At 52.5% G+C, this 24,221-nt stretch overlaps 2 protein-coding genes across 9 annotated transcripts in view; both read right to left on the reverse strand.

Moving 5' to 3' along the window:
- Positions 1-1,709: 1,709 nt before the first annotated feature.
- On the reverse strand, positions 1,710-20,224 carry KCNIP2 (potassium voltage-gated channel interacting protein 2). 8 transcript variants are annotated; one of them, XM_040486240.1, is made up of 10 exons: positions 19,885-20,224; positions 6,540-6,635; positions 5,579-5,632; positions 4,799-4,923; positions 4,325-4,394; positions 4,096-4,166; positions 3,857-3,964; positions 3,568-3,672; positions 3,372-3,434; positions 1,710-2,139 (listed from the first exon to the last, which is right to left on the reverse strand). In XM_040486240.1, the coding sequence occupies exons 1-10, from the start codon at positions 19,955-19,957 to the stop codon at positions 2,104-2,106; spliced, it is 801 nt and encodes a 266-aa protein (XP_040342174.1). In that variant the 5' UTR covers positions 19,958-20,224; the 3' UTR covers positions 1,710-2,103. The 8 variants fall into 8 exon arrangements, with proteins under 8 accessions (XP_040342174.1, XP_040342177.1, XP_040342176.1 ...); XM_040486243.1 differs by having other exon boundaries at positions 3,554-3,672; XM_040486242.1 differs by having other exon boundaries at positions 1,710-3,072; positions 3,554-3,672.
- Positions 20,225-21,841: 1,617 nt separating this feature from the next.
- The window catches only part of ARMH3 (armadillo like helical domain containing 3), a 177,392-nt gene continuing 175,012 nt past the window's right edge, over positions 21,842-24,221 (reverse strand). The window contains exon 26 of the mRNA XM_040486247.1: positions 21,842-23,557. Within this exon, the coding sequence (XP_040342181.1) occupies positions 23,465-23,557 (93 nt within the window). The 3' untranslated portion in view covers positions 21,842-23,464. The remainder of the gene's footprint in view (positions 23,558-24,221) is intronic.

Genomic DNA, 24,221 nt, shown 5'->3' on the forward strand with positions numbered 1-24,221 from the left:
AAGACAAATAATCACTCAAATAAATATATGGTAACAAACTGAGAAGTGCCATGAAGGAAAAGTGTAGGGTCCCATAAGAGCCTGTCACAGTGTCGCTTTGTTTAGACTGTGTGTGATATGGATAGCATCCAAATCTTTACTATATTCCAAAGCTTTACTATATCCCAAAGCCACCCTGGACAGAGACTTGGGAGACTGGGTCTAGTCTCAATCCTCCTATAAACTCACTAGGTGACCTTGAGCATGTCCTCTCCCCTCTTTGGGCCTTTTTCCTTTCCTGTATAATGGAAAGCTAGACCATAGGTTCTTAACTTCAGGTCCATGGTCGGACTTCAGGGATACAAAAATGTGTGGAAAAGTGTACATGTTTTTTTTTCTTCTGGAAGTAGGCCCACAACTTTTATCAGATCTTTTGGAGGGGCTGTGACCCAAAGAAATCCAAGGACTTATGAAGCAAATAGTCGAGGGAGAATGTGAGCAGGAAACACAGATGACAAAATGATGGGATTCTGGAAGTAAGTTTCCCTTTCTTGAACACCATATTCCTCCCTTTACCTTGTCAATGTGTACAGTGATGGAAGGCCTGATCCCCCTTCTATGGAAGGTGAAGCTTAGTCACCACATACTGGTGCCCCAGCAAAAGGATAGGTGGAACCTACCACTGGTGGCCCCTCTCCAGAAAGAGAGCAAGGCCACCATTCCACACAAGAAGTCTCTACTCCCTTTGTGTCACTTGCTCCATGGTGACCTGGGTCCACCCCATATGGTCCCTCATCATTCTTGGCTGGAGTATAAACACAAACATATGTCCATATTGGAGGCAAGGTTAGGATGTTTACACAAAGGAACTTTCATTAGAAACTAAAGGGAACCCCCCCTCAAAAGAAAGCACACTGACAGGCACCTAGGTGGCTCAGTCAGTTAAGTATCCGACTTTTGATTTCATCTCAGGTCATGATCTCACAGTTTGTGGGATCCAGCCCCACATCGAGCTCCACACTGACAGTCCAGAGCCTGCTTGGGATTCTCTCTCTCCCTCTCTCTCTGCCTCTCCCCTGCTCGCTCATTCCCTCTCTCTCTCTCTCTCTCTCTCTCTCTCTCAAAATAAATAAAAACTTTAAAATGTTTAAAAAATAAAAAATTTAAAAGAAAAGTCATTTTGAGATTAACTAAGATGTCTGTAAATTAGAAATTCTTTTTTTTTTTCAGTTTATTTATTTTGAGAGAGAGCGTGCATAAGCAGGAGAGGGACAGGGAGAGAGAGAATCCCAAGCAGCCTCTGCACTGTCAGCACAGAGTCCGACATGGGGTTCGATCTCACGAACCCCAAGATCATGACTTGAGCCGAAATCAAGAGTCAGATGCTTAACTGACTGAGGCACCCAGGCACCCCTGTAAATCAGAAATTCTTGATTCCACTTGTAAGAATGTCTAGCCAAAAGACAGCTGGCTTGGCATAGTCTTCACGACATTAATATCCTGTCTCTTGTCTCCTCTAAGGAGATGGGAGAGAGATTCACATGGGGACCTCTCTGAGGTCAGGTGAGTTTCCAACACTTCCAGAACCTGTATCTCAATTTTCTGCCAAGGGTTGGCCATACTATGGGAAAGAGAGGTACTTTCTCTGGGACCTAAAAGACTACAGGTGCAGGGGTTAGGGTTGTGAGGTATGTGTGGAGTGGGAGGGACAAAAAGGCAGAGACAGCAGCCTGTGCATAGCCATTGTGTTTTATTGGATCTGGTATATTTTTTATTTTACAAAATATACAGAGGAGCCAAAAATGCAAAGCAGTCAACAGTGTTCTGATGGGAAAGGGGCCCCCCTTAGGGCCCTAACCCTCAGATCCTGACTGACTGGGAGAGTGAGCTAAATGGAACGAGCAAGTATATTAAAGGGTGGCAGCATGGCAAGAGTGGTCCCTGCCTTCTAGGTGTGTTCAGGGGCATCTCTGGGTAGACTGAATAGAATAAGAGGACACCCTAAGTAGGAACTGAGGAGGTTATGTGGGGGGTTAGAATAGAGCCTGGGTAGACCAAAGATTCTAGTGAATGCCCCCACACTGGTTTCAGATGTTATACATGCCTCCCTCTTTCCCCTTTCTTCTAAGGCATCCACTGACTCACTCCATGCCTCCAAGTCTAGAATAAATGGCAAATAAAAACTTAAGTGGCAGCCATCAGAGAGGGTAGGCTGAAACTTTGGCAGGTATCAGCTGGGACGTCTCCCACCCATATTCCCCTGCTGCTGCTACCACCCACGCAAACAGGAAGGAAGGAAAGGAAGGAATTCCAGGGATGAGCCAGACATCAAGATCCTAAGCTCTCCTGGGATACTGAGGAGAGTATGGAAATTTCTGGGGCATTTCCTAGGAGACAGAGTCTTCTGGAGAGCCTAGAAACTCATGTTATGATAGCCTGGGGTGGCAGACCTATGGAGCTTAGACCTATAGTCTGGCATGCCTGAGGTGTTACAATCTCCAGGCCTTTCTGCACTCTATCCCAGCCACCTGTGACCTAAACACCCAGCTCAGGCCTAAGATTTCTGCCTTTACATTCTTGTCCCCCTCTACAAGGCTCTCAAAGGCCCTGGTCTAACAGGCTAGTCAGTGCCATTGACAGAGTAGCCTCTCTGAGAAGGAAATCTTAGAGGAAATGCATATGAGATCAGAGATAGGGGAAGCACCATAGCAGGAGACATTTTGTCTAGTGTTGTAGTTTCTAGAGTAGGGATGGAAGGTGGAGAACCACTTATTTCCTATTAGCAGGGGCACCCTCAGCACTGAGTGTTAGGCAGGAAGGGGGTGGGAGCTGTTGGGAGTTGGGAACACTCCACAGGTACACTCTGCCCACTCCCTGGCCCCTTTAGCTCCAGCAGTCTGGAACACTGAATCCCCAGGCTCTTGGATTCCTACAGCCCCCAGGGCAGGGCTAGAATGAGGACAGACCTGGGAAGAGAAGGGTGAGTTCCACCTGGACTAGAGCTAGAGCATGGTCCCCCCAGGACTGACCCCCTCTCCTGGGGAGCTAGATGACATTGTCAAAGAGTTGCATGGACCTCATGATGTTCTCGTCCTGTAGCCATGATGTGAGAGAAGCAGATTGGAGAGAGAGAGAAATAAAAAGAGCTTATCAGAGACACAGAGAGGGACATTCATTCTGAAATGGGAACATTCAGAGACAGAGGCAGCAAGGAAGGAGACACCCAGAGAGACTTGTAGGGAGGGGCAGGCCTCCCTGAGTTGTGAAGGAATAGGACTCAGGAGTGTGGGCAAGTTAGGGAGATGATAATCTGCCCAAAGGAGCTTTCTCCTACATCACTGAATCGGACCCTGAGTCCAGACCAGGGAAGTATGGAGCGCAGGGACTTGTACCTGCTGGCAGGACTCAATGAATTCCTCAATGGTCACCACGCCATCCTTGTTCCTGTCCATCTTCTGCAAAAAGATAGTCAGAGAGAAGAGAAGGGATGACAGGAGAGAGGCAGGCAGAACTCAGGTAAGTTCTCTGCTGGGACCTTGCCTCCTTCCCTTGACTCCAGGACCCTCCAGCCTACCCAGTCCCAGGCACCTGGAAGAAGCTCTCCACATGCTCCCTTGGGGCCTCCTCTCGGAGCGCAGGATACGTATACTTGCCCATCATATCATAGATGGATTTCATGATATCAAGCATTTCCTGTTAGGCAAGAGAGAAAAGGATCCCTCCTCAGAGCCTCCAGCCTCCAAACCAGGAAGACTAGAGCCTAGGGCAGACCTCACCCCTTGCTGGTGATGCACGTGTGGGTCACATTTTCCTCCTAAGGGCTCTTTGAACCTCCCCTCACACATAGAAGCTCTCCAACTCTTCAGTCTCCCCACACCTCCTTGGTGATGCAGCCATCCTTGTTGAGGTCATACAGATTGAAGGCCCAATTTAGCCTGTCATCTATGGTTCCCCGAAGAATCACCGACAAACCAGCCACGAAGTCCTGGGAAGGAGAGAGGAGGGAACTGGTTCTTCAGATACCCTTAACCCAATCCCCTCTCTGGGTTTGGCCTGTGGATCTTGGCCCTGATGCTCCAGGAAACAGGCCTCCCTGACCCACCTCCTCCAGCTCACCTCGAAACTGACAGAGCCATCATGGTTGGTGTCAAAGGCATTGAAGAGGAAAGTGGCATATGTGCTGGAGTCTGTAGGGTAAGCGTGGATAAGTTTGGCTTTCAGACAGGAGAGGACTTCCTACCCCACACCCCTCTTTATCATTTGGCATTCCCAGCCCCTCCAGAACCCTCTCCCCAACTCAGCCTAGAGATGGACAGCTGCTTCCTCTCAGGCCTTGTCCCCTCACCTCCTTGAGGAAAGAACTGAGAGTAAATCTGCTTGAAGTTCTCCTCGTTGACAATTCCGCTGGGACATTCCTGGGGGGCGGAAGGGGGGTTAGAAACCAGACTGAGAGCAGAAACAAAACCCCCTTCCACTCACCACCACCTACTCTATGCCAGAGACTCCCAGAGAAGGAAAATCTTCCTGTCTCCAGGGAGCTCACCATGTAGTTCTCTTAAGGAAGGCAAGACTTCTCTTCAGTGCACAAGTTTAAAAAAACAGAACTAACCAGATACAGGCCAGTCTACAGGCTCCGCCTCGTCTCAAATCTGCTAGAGCTTCCTGCTAGAAGTTTGGTCAGCGGGGACGAGGGGCCGCTCCGCCTCCCCTTCCTTCTCTTACCCCTATAAGCATCCAGGCCAATCCTTCGGGGAAGTTTCGGATAGGCCCCGCCCCCTTGCCCCACCCCTCGCCCTGTCTGGCCTGGCTCTGTACTCACATTCTTGAACCCCCGGTACAGGACCTGCAACTCCTTGCGTGTGAACTTGGTTTGCTCCTGCAGCTGCTCCAGACCCTCTGGCCGGTGACACACGGTGGACAATTCAAACTCATCCTCCACGCTGTCTGCGGGGGGGTGGGAGGGGACGAGGGGGGAGGGGACAGCCGCGCCTCAGGCCCAGCCTCCAGGACCCCGCTTCAAAACCATCCTCCCCATCTCCAACGCCAGAGACCAGCCTGCCAGTTCCCTTGGACCCCGGTCCGAGGACATCAAGGCAAGGAGAGAAGACGCTGGTCAGCTTCCAAGTCTATCAGTTGTCCGGGCCCATGGGCAGGCCTGGCCCCACAGCCAGGGGTCCGACTCATCGCTGCCCTGGGCCCTTGATCCCTGGTTGAAGGAGAAGGCCCCCCCCAGCCCCATCTTCGTCCCAGAAAGGGAAGAGTAGAAAAAAAGGGTTCAAGAGGAAGCGTCTGAGGGTCCAGGCTCCGGACCTTCCCTGACCCACTCAGATCCATGGAGCCCCACACTTGCCCCGCCCAGATCCTTTTCTCCAGCCAAGCCCCACCTATCCCAGCCATGCTCCAGCCATGCCCCGCCCAGCCCCAGCCAAGCCCATCCAGACCCCACCCCTACCCTGCTCCCAGTAAACCTTAGCGAAGGCCACATCCCTGGCCCCATCTCAGTCCTGCCCCAGCTCCCAACATCCAGTCCCCAGGCAAGTACCCCCACCCCACGCTCTCCAAGGCACCCGCCACCGCCCCCACCAGGACAGTAAGTCACCTGGGTCCAGCGGGCGGGGTCTGTGGGGGCGGAGGGAGGCTGGGACTGCTAATGCTGAAGGGAGCGAACTGTCACCGAGAAAGTGGAAGACCCGGCCAACTGCAGACACACACCTCGCCCCTCACACTCAACAGCAAATCTCACAGACCTGCGTGTTACAGTGCACACACCCCAGCCCCGTGCACAGTGGCACACATAACGAACAAGCACAAACACACACGAAACAGACCCTACACACATATGCTTGGGGGACTCACGCCTGTCCTTTTCCTGAAGCTAGCCCCATGTGGAATCAAACACAATGACACTCTCAAAAACTACAAAGTGGGCCTCTGTGGCTTGCAACATTCAGTATGATCCCTTGAGACGGGCAAGGCCCAACTGAGGAAACAGGCCTGGAGAGAAAGGGAGGCCACTCAACTGGGGACCAGGCAGGGACTAGAAAGCCCAAGTATCCTGGCACCTGGAGGAAGGCGGGCTCCATCCTCTGCACCTGCATCCATCCAGTCAGGGCAAGGGAAACTTGCATCTCGAGGCCCAAAACATGCCCAGGGCAGGGTGGGCGGCCACAGCCGCAGACACTAACCTAGTTAAGCCACGACAGACCTCGCAGCAGTCTGGTTTCGCCCGGCCACATTGGCCATACCCACACAATCTCAGGTCTCAGCCCTGCCACACCGGCCACGCCCAAACACCCGGGGCTCACTCGTTTTTGCTGACCAGTGAGGCCCACAGGCACTTGGGCCCCGCCCCCAAAGCTGGCCACGCCCACACATTCCATAGGCTCCGGGTTCTATAGCTACACCCTCCTCACACTCGGGCCAACCAGCGCCCACCCCCACCCCCCAAGCCACAGTGGTCACGCCCACACACACACTCACACTAGCTGGCCCGCGCCGGTCACACAGGTCGCACCCCAACACAAACAACCCGCCCCCGGAAGCACAGGAGAGGCACTTGCTTTCACTGACTGAGGGCAGGGCTTGGGGCCCGCAGCAAGGCAGCAGCTTGAGGAACCGCTGCTTCAGCGCTTTTTTAGTGGGCCCTGGAGGGTGGCCTGGGAAGAGAGAAGACCCCAGGAAGGCACATTAACCCCCACTGTCCCTCCGATCCCCTCCCCACCATCACAAATCAACCTGACGGGAAGCGGGTGTTGGGAGAGGACCGGAGGAGGAGAATGGTGAGAGTAGCTGGGGCTGGGTTAGGGAAGCCCAGTGGGGTTCACAGGCATATAAAGTCCACTCAGACACCTTGCATAATGGGACACAGCCGGGGACCGTGAGGCCACCGAGGGGAGATGGCATTGGCCTTGGTGCCTGCTGACCCAGTGCCCTGGGCTCCAGTGCTATAGCTGGACTTCTGAGGGTGATGTCCAACCCAAGGACTGCCTAAGTAGGAACACCTGTCTCTGTCTCTCTCTCACACACACACAGTGACAAACGTGTATAGTGACACACAGAATGATAAATCACAGTGATGGAGGCCATACAGCGACAGCTTGATACCCAGGAACACACTCAAAACCAATGGCCTAATTTTTTAAAGTTTTATTTATTTAATCTCTATACCCAATATGGGGCTTGAATTCACAACCCTGAGATCAAGGGTCACACACTTTTTCAACTGAGCCAGCCAGGCACCCCCCACAATGGCCTAATTAAGCAGGCCCCAACACATGCACACACACACAGGTACACACACACACACACACACACACACACACACACTTTGACACAGTACTCCTTAATACAAATATATACAGATGTGGCCTAGGAAAAACATGACACATACATATGAAGACCCACATTGGCCATTTTCCATGCAGCATGAACAAACCATACAAGAATACATGGGACAGCATGACACGGTGTGTTAAGGACACTACAAACACTGTGCCACTATAACATGACACATATCAAGGTCCCCAGGACATATAATCATATATTGTGACTTAGGTACCCATGGCACCCCAGATACCTAAGACTGCACCTCACCAATAGAACCCATGTTTGTTCTGCCTACCTTTCCTTCCTATAACCCCTCATTTCAGGGCACTTAGAATCTCCCCGTCAGGGGAACAGAGTTCCTCATCAGCTAACCCACCCACTCTAAAAGTGTGTCCCCTCCCAGTCCTTTCGTATGGCTTGCTCTTTGAAGGTGACATGATAGCAAACTTTGAAGCAATAACAGACCTTCCAGATGAGCATTTTGGTGTAATGTGGGGCTATCCAGAGCCGATGACCACAGTTCCTCTCACTTCCCCTTATTTACACCCCTGTCCTACAGTGCCAATTGCACCCTAGGGAGAGACTCCACGTTCTTGTGCCTGTCTCCTGGCTGAACCCACCTCCAGACTCCAGAGCCAGAGCTCACAGAGACCTAGCACACTGCTTGAAACTGGCCTCAGTCCATTCCTGGAGGGGCCCAATTTCCTTGGGTTGTAGGTTCCTAGGGCACCCGACATCCCACGCAGGCCCCGCCTCCCCTCAGGCAGGCTCCGCCCTTCAGGAAAAGGCTCTGCTCCCAGAGGGTAATTGAAGTCCATGCCTTCCCCTCCAATACGTCCTTTCTCCCCCTCCCCCTCAGAGCTATTGAGAGGTAGGAGGGAGACGGGAGGGAGAGGTAGGAGGGTGGGCCGAGTCGGGATCGATGGCGGCCTGGCCCCCAGCCGAGGGCTCCATTAGCCCGGACTTTGGTTTCCCGAAGCCGGATTGTGCCTGGGGCCTCCGGTGGTGTAGTCGCAGCTGGACTGGTAAGGGCTGGGGGGGGAGGGGGGAAGCACGACACCACCCCCACCCCCGCCTCTCCCAACCTCCAGCTGTTCACACATCCACTTCCCTCCCTGGTCCTCCCAGGAATCATTCTCCTCTGCCTTCAGCCTACAGGACACCTGGGTTTCCTGGATGACCCTCTTCCCATCAAATAGTCTAAAGGGGATGGATGGCAAGTCAGAGCCAAACTGACTTCATCTTTTCAGGATTGGATGAGCCCCTGCTCCCCACTCCACTCCGATAAATGTAGCAAAGGATGGAGGGTGGGTTAGGGGATTCCTGCTCTTACTGAACCCGAGTAGGCAATTCATTGGCCCTTCCACGTTTCCAGTTCTCTTCACATCTTTGCAGTTCTCCCTGATGTCTACCCTATAGCCCTCCTATCATGGTTCTTGCCTACTTTCCTGTCCCTTGTGGAACTGGAGAACAGCCATGCTATAGAGCTGCACAGTTATTGGTGTGAAGAGGAGGGAGAGGCCAAACCTCTCTGGGGGAGGCAGAACCTGCTCTCCTCTCTACCTCCAATATCATTCTCCCCACTAGACTTTGGGGTGGGGTGGAGAATTCCCAATGCCTAGGCCTTGAAGATCCTGAGAGAAACTGGGAGTGGCAAGGGGGCTTGGGAAGCAAGGTCCCTGATCTGTTCCCCCCTCACCCTCCTGCCAGAGCTGATTATAAATGTCTCATTCCCAGTGTTCCCACTCCTACCCCTCCAGAACCCACCCCCATCCCAAGCCTTGACTATGGAGCTGGTATTTTCTCAGGGAACTCTGGAAACAGCCACACACACAATCCAGTACCCAAAGAGGCCCAACTGCACAACCAGTCCCCCTCAGGCAGTCATATCCACATCTCACAAAGCCACACACCCGGTCCCTCTACACATTAAATCACATCCTTGTCACATGCAAAGGCTCATACAGTCACACACTTTATCCTTTTTCACATAGAGGAACACACAGTCACACCCCCTGTATCTCTCACACAGAGTCCACATACACCACACTCTGTAACCTACACCTGCAAGGATGGAGGTGTGGAGAGTCACACACATCTTCAGGGCCATTGTGGGTCCCTGGCCCCAAAGGGATACCCCAGAAGTCTGATGTTACCTCAGGACTCCTCGAACCTCCTTCCTCTACTCTAGATAGCCCTGCCTGTCTCCAGACCTCTCCTCATGCTCCGAATGGATTCCCCTCATCTCCATACCTTAGTCCTCCCATGCTGTGCTCCTCTCACCACCACCCCCCCACCCCCCCGCCACTCTCTCTTCACTTCCCTCAGACATCCAGCCCCCAGATCCCCTCCTCACCTCCCTCAGACACTCTTCCCCCCACCCACTCCTTGAATTTCCCTCTTTACCTCTCTCAGATGTCCTGTCCCCCAAGCACCCCTCCTCACCTCCCCTAGATGCCCTGTCCCATCACTAACATGCTCACCCGTGACCCCAGTCATAAAATCAGAGTAAGCCCCTCCCCAGAGCCGCTCAGGCCAGCAGCCCAGACACGCCCAGACACCTGGGTTACCTTCCAAGGAGACAGGCTCGAAAAGGCCAAACTGCTCCAGGACCTTGACAAACAGAGCGAGGACCACGAGCACAGCAACCATCTCCAGCCCTTCCAGGTTCATGGTGGGCCTGGGGCATGGCCCCCACCAGCTGAGGGTCAGACACACTGGAAGCCCTCCTCACACCACCTCCCCCTCAGGCTCCCCGGGCCGGAGTAAGAGGACCGCCTGCAGCCTCCCTCCCCCTCCCCTCCCAGGATCTCCTCCCTCTCCCGCCCCCTCACCCCGCCTCTGCCCCGCAAGCCTCCCAGTCACAGCCTTTTCCTCTTCGCGGGGCCACTTCAGCCTACAGACCGGCATCTCCTCAGGAGCCTTTGGCGTGAAGGATATGGGACAAAACAGGCCAGGCCGTAAGAGGAAGGCAGCGACCTGCCTCTATCCCTGAGGACAGCTTCCCCCAGACACCTTGTGGCTACTCTGTGCCAAAGGGAGGGGGTAGAGGGAGGAGCTGTGCTTAGGGAGAGGGCAGGGAAGGGCAGTGTGTGTGTGTTGTGTGTGTGTGTGTGTGAGAGAGAGAGAGAGAGAGAGAGAGAGAAAGACTATGAGCTACACGTGTATAAGGAATAGATATATGAGTCAGAAATTATAAGTGTCTGGGCATTTTCTTGTGTGTATTCCCGTGTCTGACTATATAGAGAGTATGTGTTTCTCCTCTTATGTGTGTCTCTGTGTGTGGTTTGCACATGATTGCGTATGTGTCTATTAGGTGTGTGTCTTGTGTATGGGAGTAAGTGACCTGGGTGTCCATAGTATGTGTGTGTGAGTGCACTGGCGTATGTCTGAGTGTGTGGGGGGCATGAAGTGTATGGGTTTCAGCAGGGCTGCGGGATAGAGGTCTGAAGACTGGTAGTATAGCTGTGTCCTATAATTAGGAGTATGGGTCTACGGTGATTGCATAATTGTATCTGCACGGAGCTGTATGAGAATATAAGCCGGGAGAAGGCAGTGACCTCCCCAGCCAGGAGGACACCACCAACATCGATCGCGGTTGTCATAGAGACAGTGAGGCGGGAAGCACTCTCTTTCCACAGCCCACGGACAGGGAAACTGAGGCCCAAGGGAGGGAGGATTAGGTCCAATAGCCGGGGCAGGAAAAAGACTGCTTAGCCTTATCATGACCCTCTGGGGAGGGGACTTATTGTGGCTGCCTTTGGGATCCACTGATTCAAGTTCTTTGGAAGAGGAAAGACTGAGCTCCTCCCTTCCTCTCAGCCAGGATCTGCCAAAGCCTTGCCTGCTCCTGAACTGTTACTGGGCTGATGGAGAAGAATGATGGAGAGTAGGAGGGAAATCTGAATCCTCCAAGGGAGCCATCCACCCTCACCCCCTAGAGCATTCCTGGAGCCCCTCCCCCATCTTCCCAGCTCCTTCCCATTGCTGCTGTTGCCGCTGCTGCTGGCTGTGTGTCTGTGTGTGGGTGTGGGTGTGCACATGTGTAGGGGTGGGGAGAGGCCTGCAGAGCCAGTGAACCAGAAGACAACTACTGCCACAGCTGGCTGACATTGATTGGAGCACTCACTGTGTGCTAGATAATATGCTATGTGCTTACAGACATGGTCACAGTTTTTAAGATTTTATTTTTTTTTTAATTTTTTTTCAACGTTTATTTTATTTTTGGGACAGAGAGAGACAGAGCATGAACGGGGGAGGGTCAGAGAGAGAGGGAGACACAGAATCGGAAACAGGCTTCAGGCTCTGAGCCATCAGCCCAGAGCCCGACGCGGGGCTCGAACTCACGGACCGCGAGATCGTGACCTGGCTGAAGTCGGACGCTTAACCGACTGCGCCACCCAGGCGCCCCAAGATTTTATTTTTTAAGTAGTATCTACACCCAACGTGGGGCTCGAACCTATAACCCAGAGATCAAGAGTCACACGCTCCACTGGCTGAGCGAGCCAGGTGACCCCAGACATGATCATATTTAATTTTCACAGTAAACCTATGAAGGAAGTACCATTATCCCCACATTGCAGGGAGTGAAACTAAGGCAAGAGGAGGTTAAGAAAATCACCAAGATCAGTAAGTGTCAGAGTGTTAGTTTTAACCCAGTCTGACCCTGAGCCTGTGCTCTAAACCATCACACTACGCTGGCTCTTGTTAGACAGCTTGCCCACTCAGGAGGCCTCGTTTAGGGAGACTGACTCCAGAGGGAGCCCTCTCCTTTGTCCAGCTCTGGGATGAACGTGTCTCAGCCCAATAGTGGTGTAGGAGTCCCCCTGTCAGGCTGTCCCTGCCACTTCATTTGAGGATCACTGCTCTGCAGTTCCACATGGCCACCACTGGGGGTCAGGCATCCATCTTACTCCGCATCTAACCCTTCCCCAACCCTTACCCCATCCCACAACAACCTGGGAAGGTGTGGAAAGGATGGGAAGAAGGGTATGCCACTGGCAGGCTTGGTCTTCTGCTTGCCGCTCCACCCCCTCCTCCAGGAAGAAGTCAACTTGGGGACTGCTTTTGGTTTCCCATACCCTAGAAGTTACAGATAAACAGATGAAACCAGCAAATATCTCCCTATTACTGTCCAAATTCCACATCTGGCATTTAATTCCCTCTACCCTCATCAGCAGATACCCTTTCCAACCATTTTGGCCTCTTCACTGTCCCCCAAACACGTCAAACTAGGTGCCATTTCTGTACCTTTGCTCCTGTTATGAATGCCCTCCTTTCTGTTCTCCTTCTGTTCTACAGTTCTCACCTAACAGGACTTCCAGGCCTCAGCAGAATTTCTAGTGAACTCACTGTTGGGCCCTCAAAACTTAGCACCTAATTCTGTAATGTTATTAAATGGGAAAAGTAAAAGGAGACAGCATAGCATGGTCTGTAATAGTGCGGGCCAGGGTGCCAGATTCCCTGGGTTCAAATCCCGGATTTGTCAGTTACAATTAACTGGGCAAGTTCTTAACCTCTATGTGCCTCTGTTTCCCACCTCATATGGTTGCTGGAAGGAGTAAATGAATTAATACATGGAAAGCTGTTAGAATAATTCCTGGCACAGAGTAACTGTGGAAGTGTTTTCTACCATTATTAACAACATGACATCTCCCGTGCCCCTTACATTTCTATAGCTCTCAATTAACAAAGCATTTCCATAAACATTGTTATCTTGATGGCTTCTCATGACAACTCCATGAAGTAGGTGGAGTGAATAGTATTGTGCCCATTTCATTGATGAGGTAAAAGAGGCCCAAATAAAGGGATTTGAGAGAAAGGGATTTGCTCGAGGTCACCTAGCTAAGATGAGAGGTTGCATATTTGAACCCAGATCTTTCTGGATCAGTCCTGTTTCCTCAACTAGATTCCAAGCTCCTAAAGGGCAAAGAGTTTAAAAATTGGATTTATATAGGAGCGCCTGGGTGGCTCAGTCGGTTAAAATTGGACTTATATGAATTGAATGACAGGTTCTGATCTGGTGCTTGTGGAACAAAGGTGAACTAAACAGGGGCTTTTATTGGGTAGGGAGAGAAAGCCCACTAAGAGAACCTTAAGGCTTCTATTCATTCATAAAATATTTATGTGCTTACTATGTGGTAGGAACTGTTACAGGCAGGCCATGAAATGAGCTATAAAAGCTCATTTAGGAGCACCTGGGTGGCTCATTTGGTTAAGCATCCAGCTCTTGGTTTTGGCTCAGGTCATGATATCACAGTTTTGTGAGTTCAAGCCCTGCATTGAGCTCTATGCTGACTGCGTGGAGCCCGCTTGGGATTTTCTCTCTCTCTCTCTCTCTCTCTCTCTCTCTCTCTCTCTCTGCCCCTCTCCCACTCATGCTGTCTCTGTCTGTCTCAAAAATAAACTTTAAAATGCATTTCCCTAATGACAAAACAAACAAAAAGCTCATTTAACTGTAAAAGCTCTCTAACTGGAAGGCCAGGAAAAACTTGGAGAGGTTATTTTTTGAGCTGGTTCTTAAAAGATGGCAGGGCACCCGGGTGGCTTAGTTGGTTGAGTGTCCAACTTTGGCTCAGGTCATGATCTCATGATCTCTCATGAGTTTGAGCCCCACATTGGGCTTGCTGCTGTCAGCATAGAGCCCACTTCAAATTCTCTGTCCCACCCCCACCCGTCCCCTGCTTATGTTCTGTCTCAAAAAAAAAAAAAAAATATGGCGAAATGTCAACAGTCTACCCTAACAAAGGGGTCAACATTTAGTGAGCACAGTTTGTGTCCTGGATACTTTACGTATATCGTCTCACTTAGGCCTTATAAGAAAAATGAAAAATGAAAATATTACTCCTGTGTTTACAGCTGACATGGTCAGAGTGAGTAGCAGTATGCCCATTTTTGCAGATGAAAGAATTGAGGCTCAGGGAAATAATTTTCCCAAGATAAAACAGATGGTGAAGGATGGATCAAGACCATTGAACCAGGACCAATGATCTACCAGTCTGCCCTTCCAATGCGTGTGGGGATGCCAAGGAACCTTGGATGACTGTAGCTTAGTTAGTGCCGGGGGAACCATAAGTGATAAGACCAATGGTCAGATTCCATGGAGCCTTGAACACCAAGCCAAACTATCTGGAAGGAAAGAGGCAGCACAGCCACATCTCTGGCTCTCTGATGCTGATTCACAGATGGAGAGACTGACAACCTTGCACCCAATTGCCCTGTCTCTAGACCCTCCTCTTCTCTCTCTCATCCCCACCCTTAACCTTCAGAGACCTCGACCCAGCCTCACAGGGACTCAAGGTCCTAACAGGCCCCTGGTGGGAGGGTCTGTAAGAAGTGAAACAGTGAGTTGTTTTCCAGGCTCTCCCTTCTCCCCACTCAGCAACCTCTCAAGTCCCGGGGCCCTATGAGAGACTCGTCCAGATCTGTCCTCCCTAAGCATCCTGGTGTCACTTAGCTCTTCACTCAAGGGAGTGAAGTCTTAATGAAAGCACTTTAGGCAGAGTGAGAGCTCAAAGGTACACTATCTTAAAACATTAGGTAGGCCCTCCCTAAATCCCTCAAACCTATCATTTAGTTGTCTGTCTCTCACCCTTGGAACCTGGAATAATACTGCTTTATGAGGTGACCCACCCTATGTAGCTGTCCCACTTTCATCTGTCCATGATCCCCCAGTGAAGACCCCAGCCAGTGAAGACCGCAGAGTTCTTCTCTCGGTCCCCCAGCCCCACTCCATCCCCAGCCCCGCCAGAAGACACAGCAGCCCCCAGTTGCACTAGGTGATTAATGACTTCCCTAGGCCTTGGGGCTATTTTGGGGCCTGGAAGTCATGCCTGCTATGATTGAGAGCTGGTCCTGCCGGGCTCCAGCCATCTGTCACTGGAGACAGGTCCAAGAAGGGGGCTTGAGGGACACAGGCTCCCCAAGAGACTTCCAAGCATGGCTCTGGCTTAGCCCCATCTCCCTGCCTTCCTGGGAACACATGGCAAGGAGAGGCCAGCCTATACTCCAGGGGCTCAAGAGGATACCATGGAGAGAGCCAGAGAACTACAGATCCCAGAATGCCATGGGGTGAGGCTGTTTTGGTCTCTCCAGGCCAGGTAGTGAGGTGATGCGAGGTTCTGTGGGCCTTGCCCAGGCAGCCTTAAGGAAACTCAAGTGGAAGTGTGTGTAAATCTCAGCAGTGCCATGATATGATATTCACAATCCACATGTCATAAACTCCACACATCCCACACCAAGGTACAAGCTTGTGAAGACTATACAACTAACTTAGTGTGACTCAGGAACCCCCTACCCAACTCTAAAGCGTAGAACCCCAGGCACATGCCATTTCAGTGTCATAGAATCCCAGTGATATGCAACCCCAAGCATGCACAGTTCCAGTAGTCACAACCCCAGTAATGTATAACCCGGTTCATACAAACTCCCAGGGATAGACAAAACGGTGACATACAGTCCTTATGCCACACAAGTCTATTCATCCCATCATTCATGAACTCACTAGCTGAGTTCATGTTGGTCCAGTCCCGCCTCGGCATTTTTTCCTTTTGGACGCTGACCCCAGTCATCTTAAGATCCCATTAAATTAAGCAATTCAATAAGCCCTTTCCCTGCTCCCCTGCAAGTTTCCTCCTTTTATCCCTTTACATCCACTTGCTTGAGGCCCCCTCCTCTGCCCTCAGTGAGAAGTCCTGCCTCATCCTCCACCATCGTGAAGGACCATGATGCCCCCTACCCTTTCCTCTTTGCAGACCCCTATCTTCCACCTTCTCTGTAGGAGACTATTCCTAGCTCTACTTTGTCAGGGATCTTGCCCTTTAAACGCTTTCCATTGAGGGATCCAGCTCCCTCCATCTCTGTGAAGGGCCCTTCCCTTCCCCACCTCTGTAAGGCTCTTATCCCACTTCACTCACTTTTTTTGAAGGGTCCAGGCCCTTCCTCCCTTCCTCATACCTGGCGACAGTGACCCAGTCACTAGCTGGTAGAGGGATCGTGCTGCTTGCCCCAACGGGCTCCGGCACCTGCGGGGGCATCGGTTCATGGTTCGGCTGAGAGTGCACTGGCCAAGCTCCTCCCCCAAGGCCTGGGGCAGTCAGGTCTCCGCCTCCACCCGAGTGGGCCCTACGTGGGCGGCGCGGGAGGGCCGGGCCAGCAGGACCAGAACCAGAATCTCGGACAACGGAGTCTTCTTCTGCTTCCTGTTTCCTCCGGGCCGCAGGAGGGGAACTTCCCCTATCCCCACCATCTGAAGCTCCCGTCCTCAAAGTTTCTAGACTGGGCGGGGCGGGGCGGGGCGGGGCGGGGGTGGGGGTGGGGGTGGGGGTTGGAATGGAGGAGTCCTCACAGCCAGCACCGGGAATGTTTTCTGATATTCTGGTGGGGAGGCACCCACAGGTTTTGAAAAACGAGATGGGGAAGGGGATAATGAACCTGATACTTTACTGCCCCTCTTCAGCCCTTTCTTCTCTGCCGGTAGCAACCTCCTCCTACCAATTTGGCACTGAGAAGCAAGTGGGGGGGTGGGGGGGAAGTAAGAGGACATAGTTGTCATGGCAACTTCCCACACTTCCATACTTCCTGGACCAATGGGAGAGAGAGCTGGAGGAAGGAGGAGGAACTGGACCGCGTATTGGGATGGCAAAGAAGAGGCGGCTCCGAATCCCTTTCTCTCATAACTTTCTGTTTTGTGTCCCTTTGTCTTGCTCCAGTGGGTTCCCAGATTCTACCATCATATGTTGGTTGCCAGCCAAATGCATGAAGGAGAAGCTCCCCTCCCCTCAGTCTCAGCCCTGACCCTTTCCAGGACTCATCTCCATCGGGTTGTATCCAAAATAAACCCTTCCAGGACCCACTGATGCCTTCAAACCACCGGGACAGCCTACAGGAGAGACTTAGTTCCACTCCTCCGACTGGGATCCTGTCTTTTTGGCTGAAAATTCTACATTTATGAGACAAAAGTCACGTTCGAACTCCGTGCAAATTTTGCCACTAGATTTGGCCGCGACATCCCCTTTCGGAATCAACTACGCAAGCATGGCTGCTCTAAGACCACACGAGGGCGCCCTAGACTTGGGAAAGATATTTTATGGCCAGAGGGACCCGAGTTCAGGCCTTGGCCAGATTCCAGCTGTCTCCTCACTGTCCCCAGTCCTTTCTTTGCCTCCGGCTTGGACAGGACTGCCACGGATTGCTGCCTTTTCGCACCACGCTGCACTTCCAAACAGACCTGCCAGGCTTGGAAGACCACAGGGGGTAGATCTGCGTCGGCTTGGGGCTCAAATTCTCCCCACCCCCAAAAATCTCCCCCAGCTTTTGAGTCCGGGGGAGTGGGGAAGAAAAGCGATCGGGGGTACCCAGGATGCCCTGAGGTATGACTTAAAGACTCCCTCTCTGTCAGCCTGATGGACCAGAAAGATACGAGCCAAAGACTACCCCCATGTCCATCCCAGGAATCCCAACTGCACCGGGAAGGAACTTTGGGCACAAGGGTGGCCCCATGGTACCTCCGCCCCTACCGCTCTTCAGCACCGCGGACAACGACTCCCCTTTTGGCTTCCCCTCACGCGTTTCAGAGCGTCCCAGCCTCTTGTCTCTTGCTGTAAGACAAGCCCTCCTCTGAAAGATCTTCTGGTAGTGCTATTTCTATTTTCCAAGTCCTGTGTGGAGCTCTCTAGATCGAGGTTGCTGCTGCTGAAGAACACCATTCTTGATGCTTGCTTGTCAACACTTGACCTATTTTTCCTCGCGAGGTAGGCAGGCAGAAAGTAGTATTCTCCATTTTAGAGATGAGAAAACTAAGACCCAGAGACCAAAAGTAATAGAAAGCCCATTTCTGCACCTTCCAATACAAGTGCTTCCCCACCTTCACTCAATCTCTGATTTAAACAGCCAAGTGGGGAGGGGATGATTCCACTAAAAGAGAGAATCAATTAAAGCAGAAGCAAACACTGACTAATGTGATGCTAATGAGTGCCCTGGGGCCTTACTACTAGCAAGGATCCTGAGTTGGTGAGAACACAGTTCAAAGCAGAGCTGGACCTTTGGATTCCATCCCAGGCGGAGCCACATCTAGGGCACACCTGGAGCCTACTTGAGAGGAAGGGCCCTCCCTTCTAGGAGTCTCAGCATAGGAACTAGGATTTCCCCAGGGTCAATGAGGAGGGGAGACACTTTCTCAAGGCATTAGATCCTAGTTCTCTTCCCCACCGCCAAGTGTTAACCTCACTCCCCTCTGGACAGACAAGGATCATGGGCTCCTTCCACCTTCCCAGCTTGTTTCTGACAAGGAGACAGTCTCCCTCCTCCCTTTCACTGTTGGAGTTCCTGGGCAGGCTGCACAATGAGACAGAAAACACACACACACACACGGAAATGTACACAAGGTGACACAGGCCCCCACACAAACACGTGGGTCTGCCTACCAAACCCAGGAATATGTGCGGGCACAGATGTACTCCCCACTGTGGGAGAGAGAGCATGCCTGGGCAGCAAAGTGGTTTGGGGAGGCTACACAGCACCTTCCAGGTCAAGAGCTTCTAACTCTGGGTCTGGAGTGGAAGCAAGAGGGGGTGTTTTCCTTCAAGACTGGGTGAAGTTCTGGGAGGGTTGTTGAAGGTTTAAGGAGCTTCAGTTGAAAGAATGATCTGAGTACTTTTGCAGGGGGCAGGGCGGTGACCAAACACTAACCAAAGCCTCCCCGCAAGGGCCAGGTGCTGTTCCTGGGAGCCAGGCTGGGCGGCTGGACACTGAAGTCTCTCCTTGGGTCCACCTGGTCAGTTTGTGAAAAAGTTGGGGGGAAAGTGGTGGGCAGTAAAGGCCTCCTTCTGCACCGGGAACCCAGAGAGGCAGCAAGGGTAAGACACATCATAGACACTCGCAGATATTGCCACATGAAAGTACACAATCAGCACGAAAGGCCAAATATAATGTGCATAGTCTCACAATCACAAAGCACAATACAATCTACTTTAACAAATGCTTGCCCCAGGAGGTTCAGAGTCATAAGTCTTACAAAGAGACATACACCATGAAGTGAAGTCCTGACCATTCTGATAGTCTCACACAGAATCGCACACTCCAAGCACAGAATTGCACATAAAACAGAGGCACATGGTCAAAACAACTTCATTTATACAGGGTCCTAACACAACGTCACTCAAACATCTGATAAGATCATACAATCGCACAGCCAACAAAATCACACTCACCCTGTCACCAAGCCTAGGGCACATGGCAACCAGCTGAAGGAGACCGTGCGTGCAGGCACACACATATACACACACAGACACACACAAAGAATGACAGGCGCTCACGCACGTAACACCTCCCACTCCAGACACTCTCCTAGCTTTGTGTCACACACGCCCACACCTGCTGCTTCTCCCCACCTGCCCGCTAGTCCCCCCCCCCAACCCCCAGGGGACCCAAGGCTTTGAACCCCCAGTGTCCTGCTGCCCAGAACAGCCTGGAGGGTGCCTGGGAATGGGGCAGAGTGTGAGCAAGGGCCTGGCCAGGGTCAGATAGGGTCTGGGGTTGGAATCTACCCTCCCTCCTGCAACCCCTGAGTCCCTGACTCACCTGTGAGCTGGTCATAGGATCCGTCCAGGTCTCGGGAATCGGACAAACTCTCCTTGCGGCCCTGGCCCCGCATGGCCCCCGGCGCCCCCGTCCCGTCCCGCTTGGGCCGTGGGAGGGGGCGCCGGGTAGCCAAAATAGGGTGCTCACACGGCGCCCCCTGGCGGCGTTGCACGCTGCCTGGGCTGGGGCTGAGTCTGGAATGGGCTGGGGTCCCGCCTGGGGTCCTGGGGCAGGAGCGGGAGGTTTGGGCAGTAGGTGAGCGCAGAGCCGGAGGCAGAGCCGAGCTAAGCACAGAGCTGGAGCCAAGCCGCCTCTCTCCTCCCGCCCCCTCCCCGCGGCTGTCACCGCCGCCTCCCCCCTTTGGCGCTGCCGGGATTGGCTCCCCCTACCCCCGCCCCCTCCTCTTAGCAGCTTGGGGGAGGATCCCGGTGAAAGGGTGAGCTGGGAAGGGCGGGGAGGGAGACTGGTTCTCCAGCAACATTACCCCCTAAACCTGGAGCTGTGGGTCCTGATGGTGGAAGATGGAGCAGGGCCCGAAAGGCCCCGCTGTGAGGAAACCCCTGCTCCAACCTTCAGGCACTCTTTCCCCCACCATCAGTACGGGCCAGGGGAAGTCTGTAAGTGCCCTGTCTGGGTCAGTCTCCACGTCAGCCCCTATTTTTTATGTTCTCCTCCCATGTATGGGTCTCTGTGGACCCCTGCCAGTGCCCGCTTTGCTCGGAGGGGGTTAGGGACTAAAAGCAAAGGTCAACCCAGCCTCTATCAGGCTCATCTCAGGTTAAAGGTTTCACATAAAGACTCCAACCCTCACCCACTGCAGAACCCGGTCTCTGGGCCCCATTCACTGTGAGGGTGCCTTCTTCTGGGATCTAATGACCCCCATTGGCCCACTGGAAAGAACAGGAAAACAGGCCGGTTTTTCAAGACTTTTCTGGTTCTTTTGTTCCTCCCCCCCCCCCTTCAACTTTGCTGCCCTTCTCTTGTCACCTGCCCTGTCCTAGATTCCTTCTGTTTTCCAAATCTGAAGAGTGACTGAAGGGTGTGGGGACCCAGGTGAGGATACAGCGTGGGTAAGAAATGCCTTTGTTATTAGGCTTCCTTCCCTTAGAAGGATAAGCTCCTTTTCTGAAGCCGGGGGCCATCACAGAGCTGGGCTGCCTCCAGCTTCCAGGAACTGAGTGACTAAGCCTATTTGACCTTTTCCAGGCTCGTTACTGGACTCCTAGCCCAAGAGCCCCCAACCCACCAGAAGGAAGAAGGGACAGTGTCTAGTGGGTCTGGGTGGTGTGGTGGCAGTGTCCCGTGTATCCTTCTCTCTGCCCAATGGCTCCTCTGGAGGGATGACCTACTGAGACTGAAAGCTTCAGCTAAAGTGACCCCAGCACGTTTAATGTCTTCAATCGGATTTAATTTCCAAGCACTTGATTCAATTAACTCAGCAGGAATTGTGGTAGGAGTTCAGGCGTGAGAGGGGGATAAGCAGCTAAAAGAAGGATGGTCTTTGGGAGCAATGCCCTGCTTCTAGCTCTCTCCTGCTCCGGAGGGTCCTCCGGAGGACACAGCATAGCTGCTGGGGCATGGACAGACATGGGCAGCTCCTTTTGTGGTTGAATTCTAGGAGATGATGGGATTCCCATTTGGAGTTCTTAGAACAGGTATATGTAAATGGGCCAAGAGATGGGCTTCTACAATGGAAGGCAAGGAGTCCTTCACTACTGCTTCATGCCCTTGTTCATTTCATAGGCAAGGAATCCATAAACAATGAAGGCAAGGGAGGCTACACCTGTCTGAACCTAAGTGGCTTCTACTAGAGCCAGGAGACTTAGGAGGAGAGTGAGGATAGGTAAGGGTCCCCTAGCCAAATGGGAGCAGCACCTGGGAGATCACCTTAACCCTGTCTTTGGGAAATGAGTTCTGAGTTAACAGAGATGAAGAAAAACAAAGACACTAAAAAGACTCCCATACAAATCAGTTTTTAATAACTCCAACTCGCTACCAGCTTCCAGCTCCAACTCCTCTGGGGTTTATCACTGTGGAGAACACTAAATGCCCCAGGCTGAGCTACCCATCTAGTGATCAGATGACCCAGCCCCTGATCTCTTAGGAATCTGCATCTATACATGGCAGCATGCTGGTGGATCCTCTGGAACTAGTGCACATCTGCTCAATCTTGGAGCCAGAACTCTGTGCCAGGGAAGGCAAGTATCCTAAAGAGATTTGAAGCTAAGTGGAATAGCAGCCAGGGAGCTCCCAGACCTGCTCTCACTGCTGGTTTCATGCCCTTACTCCCAGAGTCTTCTTATGGTGCTTGTGTCCTGCCAGCCTGAGAGCTTTAGAAAGTGCTTTAGAAGGTGGGAGTGGGGGGGGGGGGGAATCTCAGACCAGCAGCTACTTTGAAGGCAGCTGTGGGGTAGGGAAAGCCTACAGAAGTTCCATGGAGTCTGTCCAGAGGAGGAACCATGGGCCAACTTCCCAAAGGCCAGGAGACTGGCCTGTGGCTCCGCCCAGAATAGATAGAATGGCCTCTCCATGATGCGCACCTGGCCCCTTTTAGATGGAGGGCACCCTGCCCCCCAGCAAGTTCTCTCCCTTCCAGGCACCAGACCACAGCAGGAACAGATTCCTCCCTAGAGGAAATTCTTAGGCAGGCTGGATGTAAACAACAGCCGGGTGAGGGGGTGGAACACGTGGAGGGGAGCTCAGCAGAGGCAGGAGAGGCTCCCAGAGGAGAAGGTGACTGGGGAGGTGGGGAGGCTGCTGGAAAGGGAACCAGCAAAGTAGGCACCTGAGGGCTCCAGAAAACCTGTCAATGTTTATTTCACACACACACCCTAAAGACAGTTTAAACCAGATTGAAAATTAAAAGCTCAGGTTGTGACCCTATAGTGCTGAGGAGTCAACGGGTTGGAAGGCAGGGGAAAGCTAACAGGCACTCTTGGTGCCAAGAATCAAATCCAGAAAGTGGTGGCTGGACAGCAGGGCATTGGGCAGATTCTAATCTCCAGTCTCCCAGATGGAGAAGGTAGAAAAAGGTCCTCAATTCCCACCCTACCTTGAGCTGAGCTAAGGGTCCTCACAACTGGACAGTGCACCATCAGGGGCAGGGGACACAGATTTCAAGCTCAGCTCAGTTCCAGGCCCAAAGAAAGCAGAACTGGCTCCGTCTACATCTGAGAGTTAGTCTGTTTTCAGAAGCCTCGGACAGCCACTGATCCTCAGGATGCTGGCCTCACCCTAAGACTTGCCCCAACAACCCCTGAAAATCAGTCAGCAGCCACAACTTGTAATCTCAATTGAAAATGTGAGGGGTTGTCCAGCTTCCATGCTGGAAGTCCCCACATTCTTGAAGGCTTCTCCCTGTGCCCCCCCGCAATCCCTCCCCAAATAAGATTCGATTATCCCTGGTTTGCCCCTCCTGGCCCCTGCTGTCCAAGCTCCACTGAAGCGTGGCCTTCACCGAGAGAACTCGGTATCTGTGTAATTCTCCAGCCTAGGGGACGGCCCCTCTCCCCTCAGTCCCCCTCCAGCCCGGGAGCCTCATGGGTAAGGGCAGTCAGCAGCTGCTCAGATTCGTGTGGCCTCAGGAGATAGTGGAGAACTCCTTGAGCAGGACTTCCTGGCTGAGTGTGTGGAAGGCCAGATTTCTCCTGACGTTGGTGCTAATGGATCGAACCTGGGAAAGGGTGGGGGAAGGTAAGAGGGCACAGGCAGAGAGAAAACAAGGAGAGAGTTGGTTACAAACAGCAGAGGGCAGTGCCTGAGGGACAAGGCCGAGATGCAATGCTAGAAGTTTCTGTCTTAGGAAATGAACCCTTAACAGCTATCATCCCTGCAGGCAAGTGAGCAAATAGTTCAGTGATAAGCTGATAAGCGGAAGAAAAGCAGGGCTGAGAGGCAGATGTGAGAAGAGTACATGTGGGCACCTGAAGAGGCAGAAGTAAGCACAGACAGGGAAGGAGGGTGAGGGCAGGCCTTTGTCCTTGCCTCGGCCATGCAGTGGGAGACTGGTCTGGTCAGTGGTCTGAAAGAGGAGGAGAAAATGAGGCCAGGGAATGTATTTCTGATCTCCTCACTCTCTCTATTTATCTACTTTCCTGGGTTGGAAAGAACACCTGGAGACACAGCCCCTGTCTGGCATAGAGGGCAGGAGTACGATCCAGAGGCCAACGAAGAGGAGCAGGTCATACAGCTTGCGAGTCCCAGGCTTGGAAGCAGGACCCAGGTTTCTCAACTCTGAGTCCAGAACTCTTTCCATACCACAGAGAAGCCCCCTGCTTTAAAGGGATGTCTGGGGCATATCCCTGTTGTGTCCCCACTACTCCCTTCATGCTTTCTCC

This window comes from Herpailurus yagouaroundi, unplaced genomic scaffold (genome assembly GCF_014898765.1).
Source record: "Herpailurus yagouaroundi ecotype Mexico unplaced genomic scaffold, PumYag 163, whole genome shotgun sequence".
Classification (NCBI taxonomy): domain Eukaryota; kingdom Metazoa; phylum Chordata; class Mammalia; order Carnivora; family Felidae; genus Herpailurus; species Herpailurus yagouaroundi.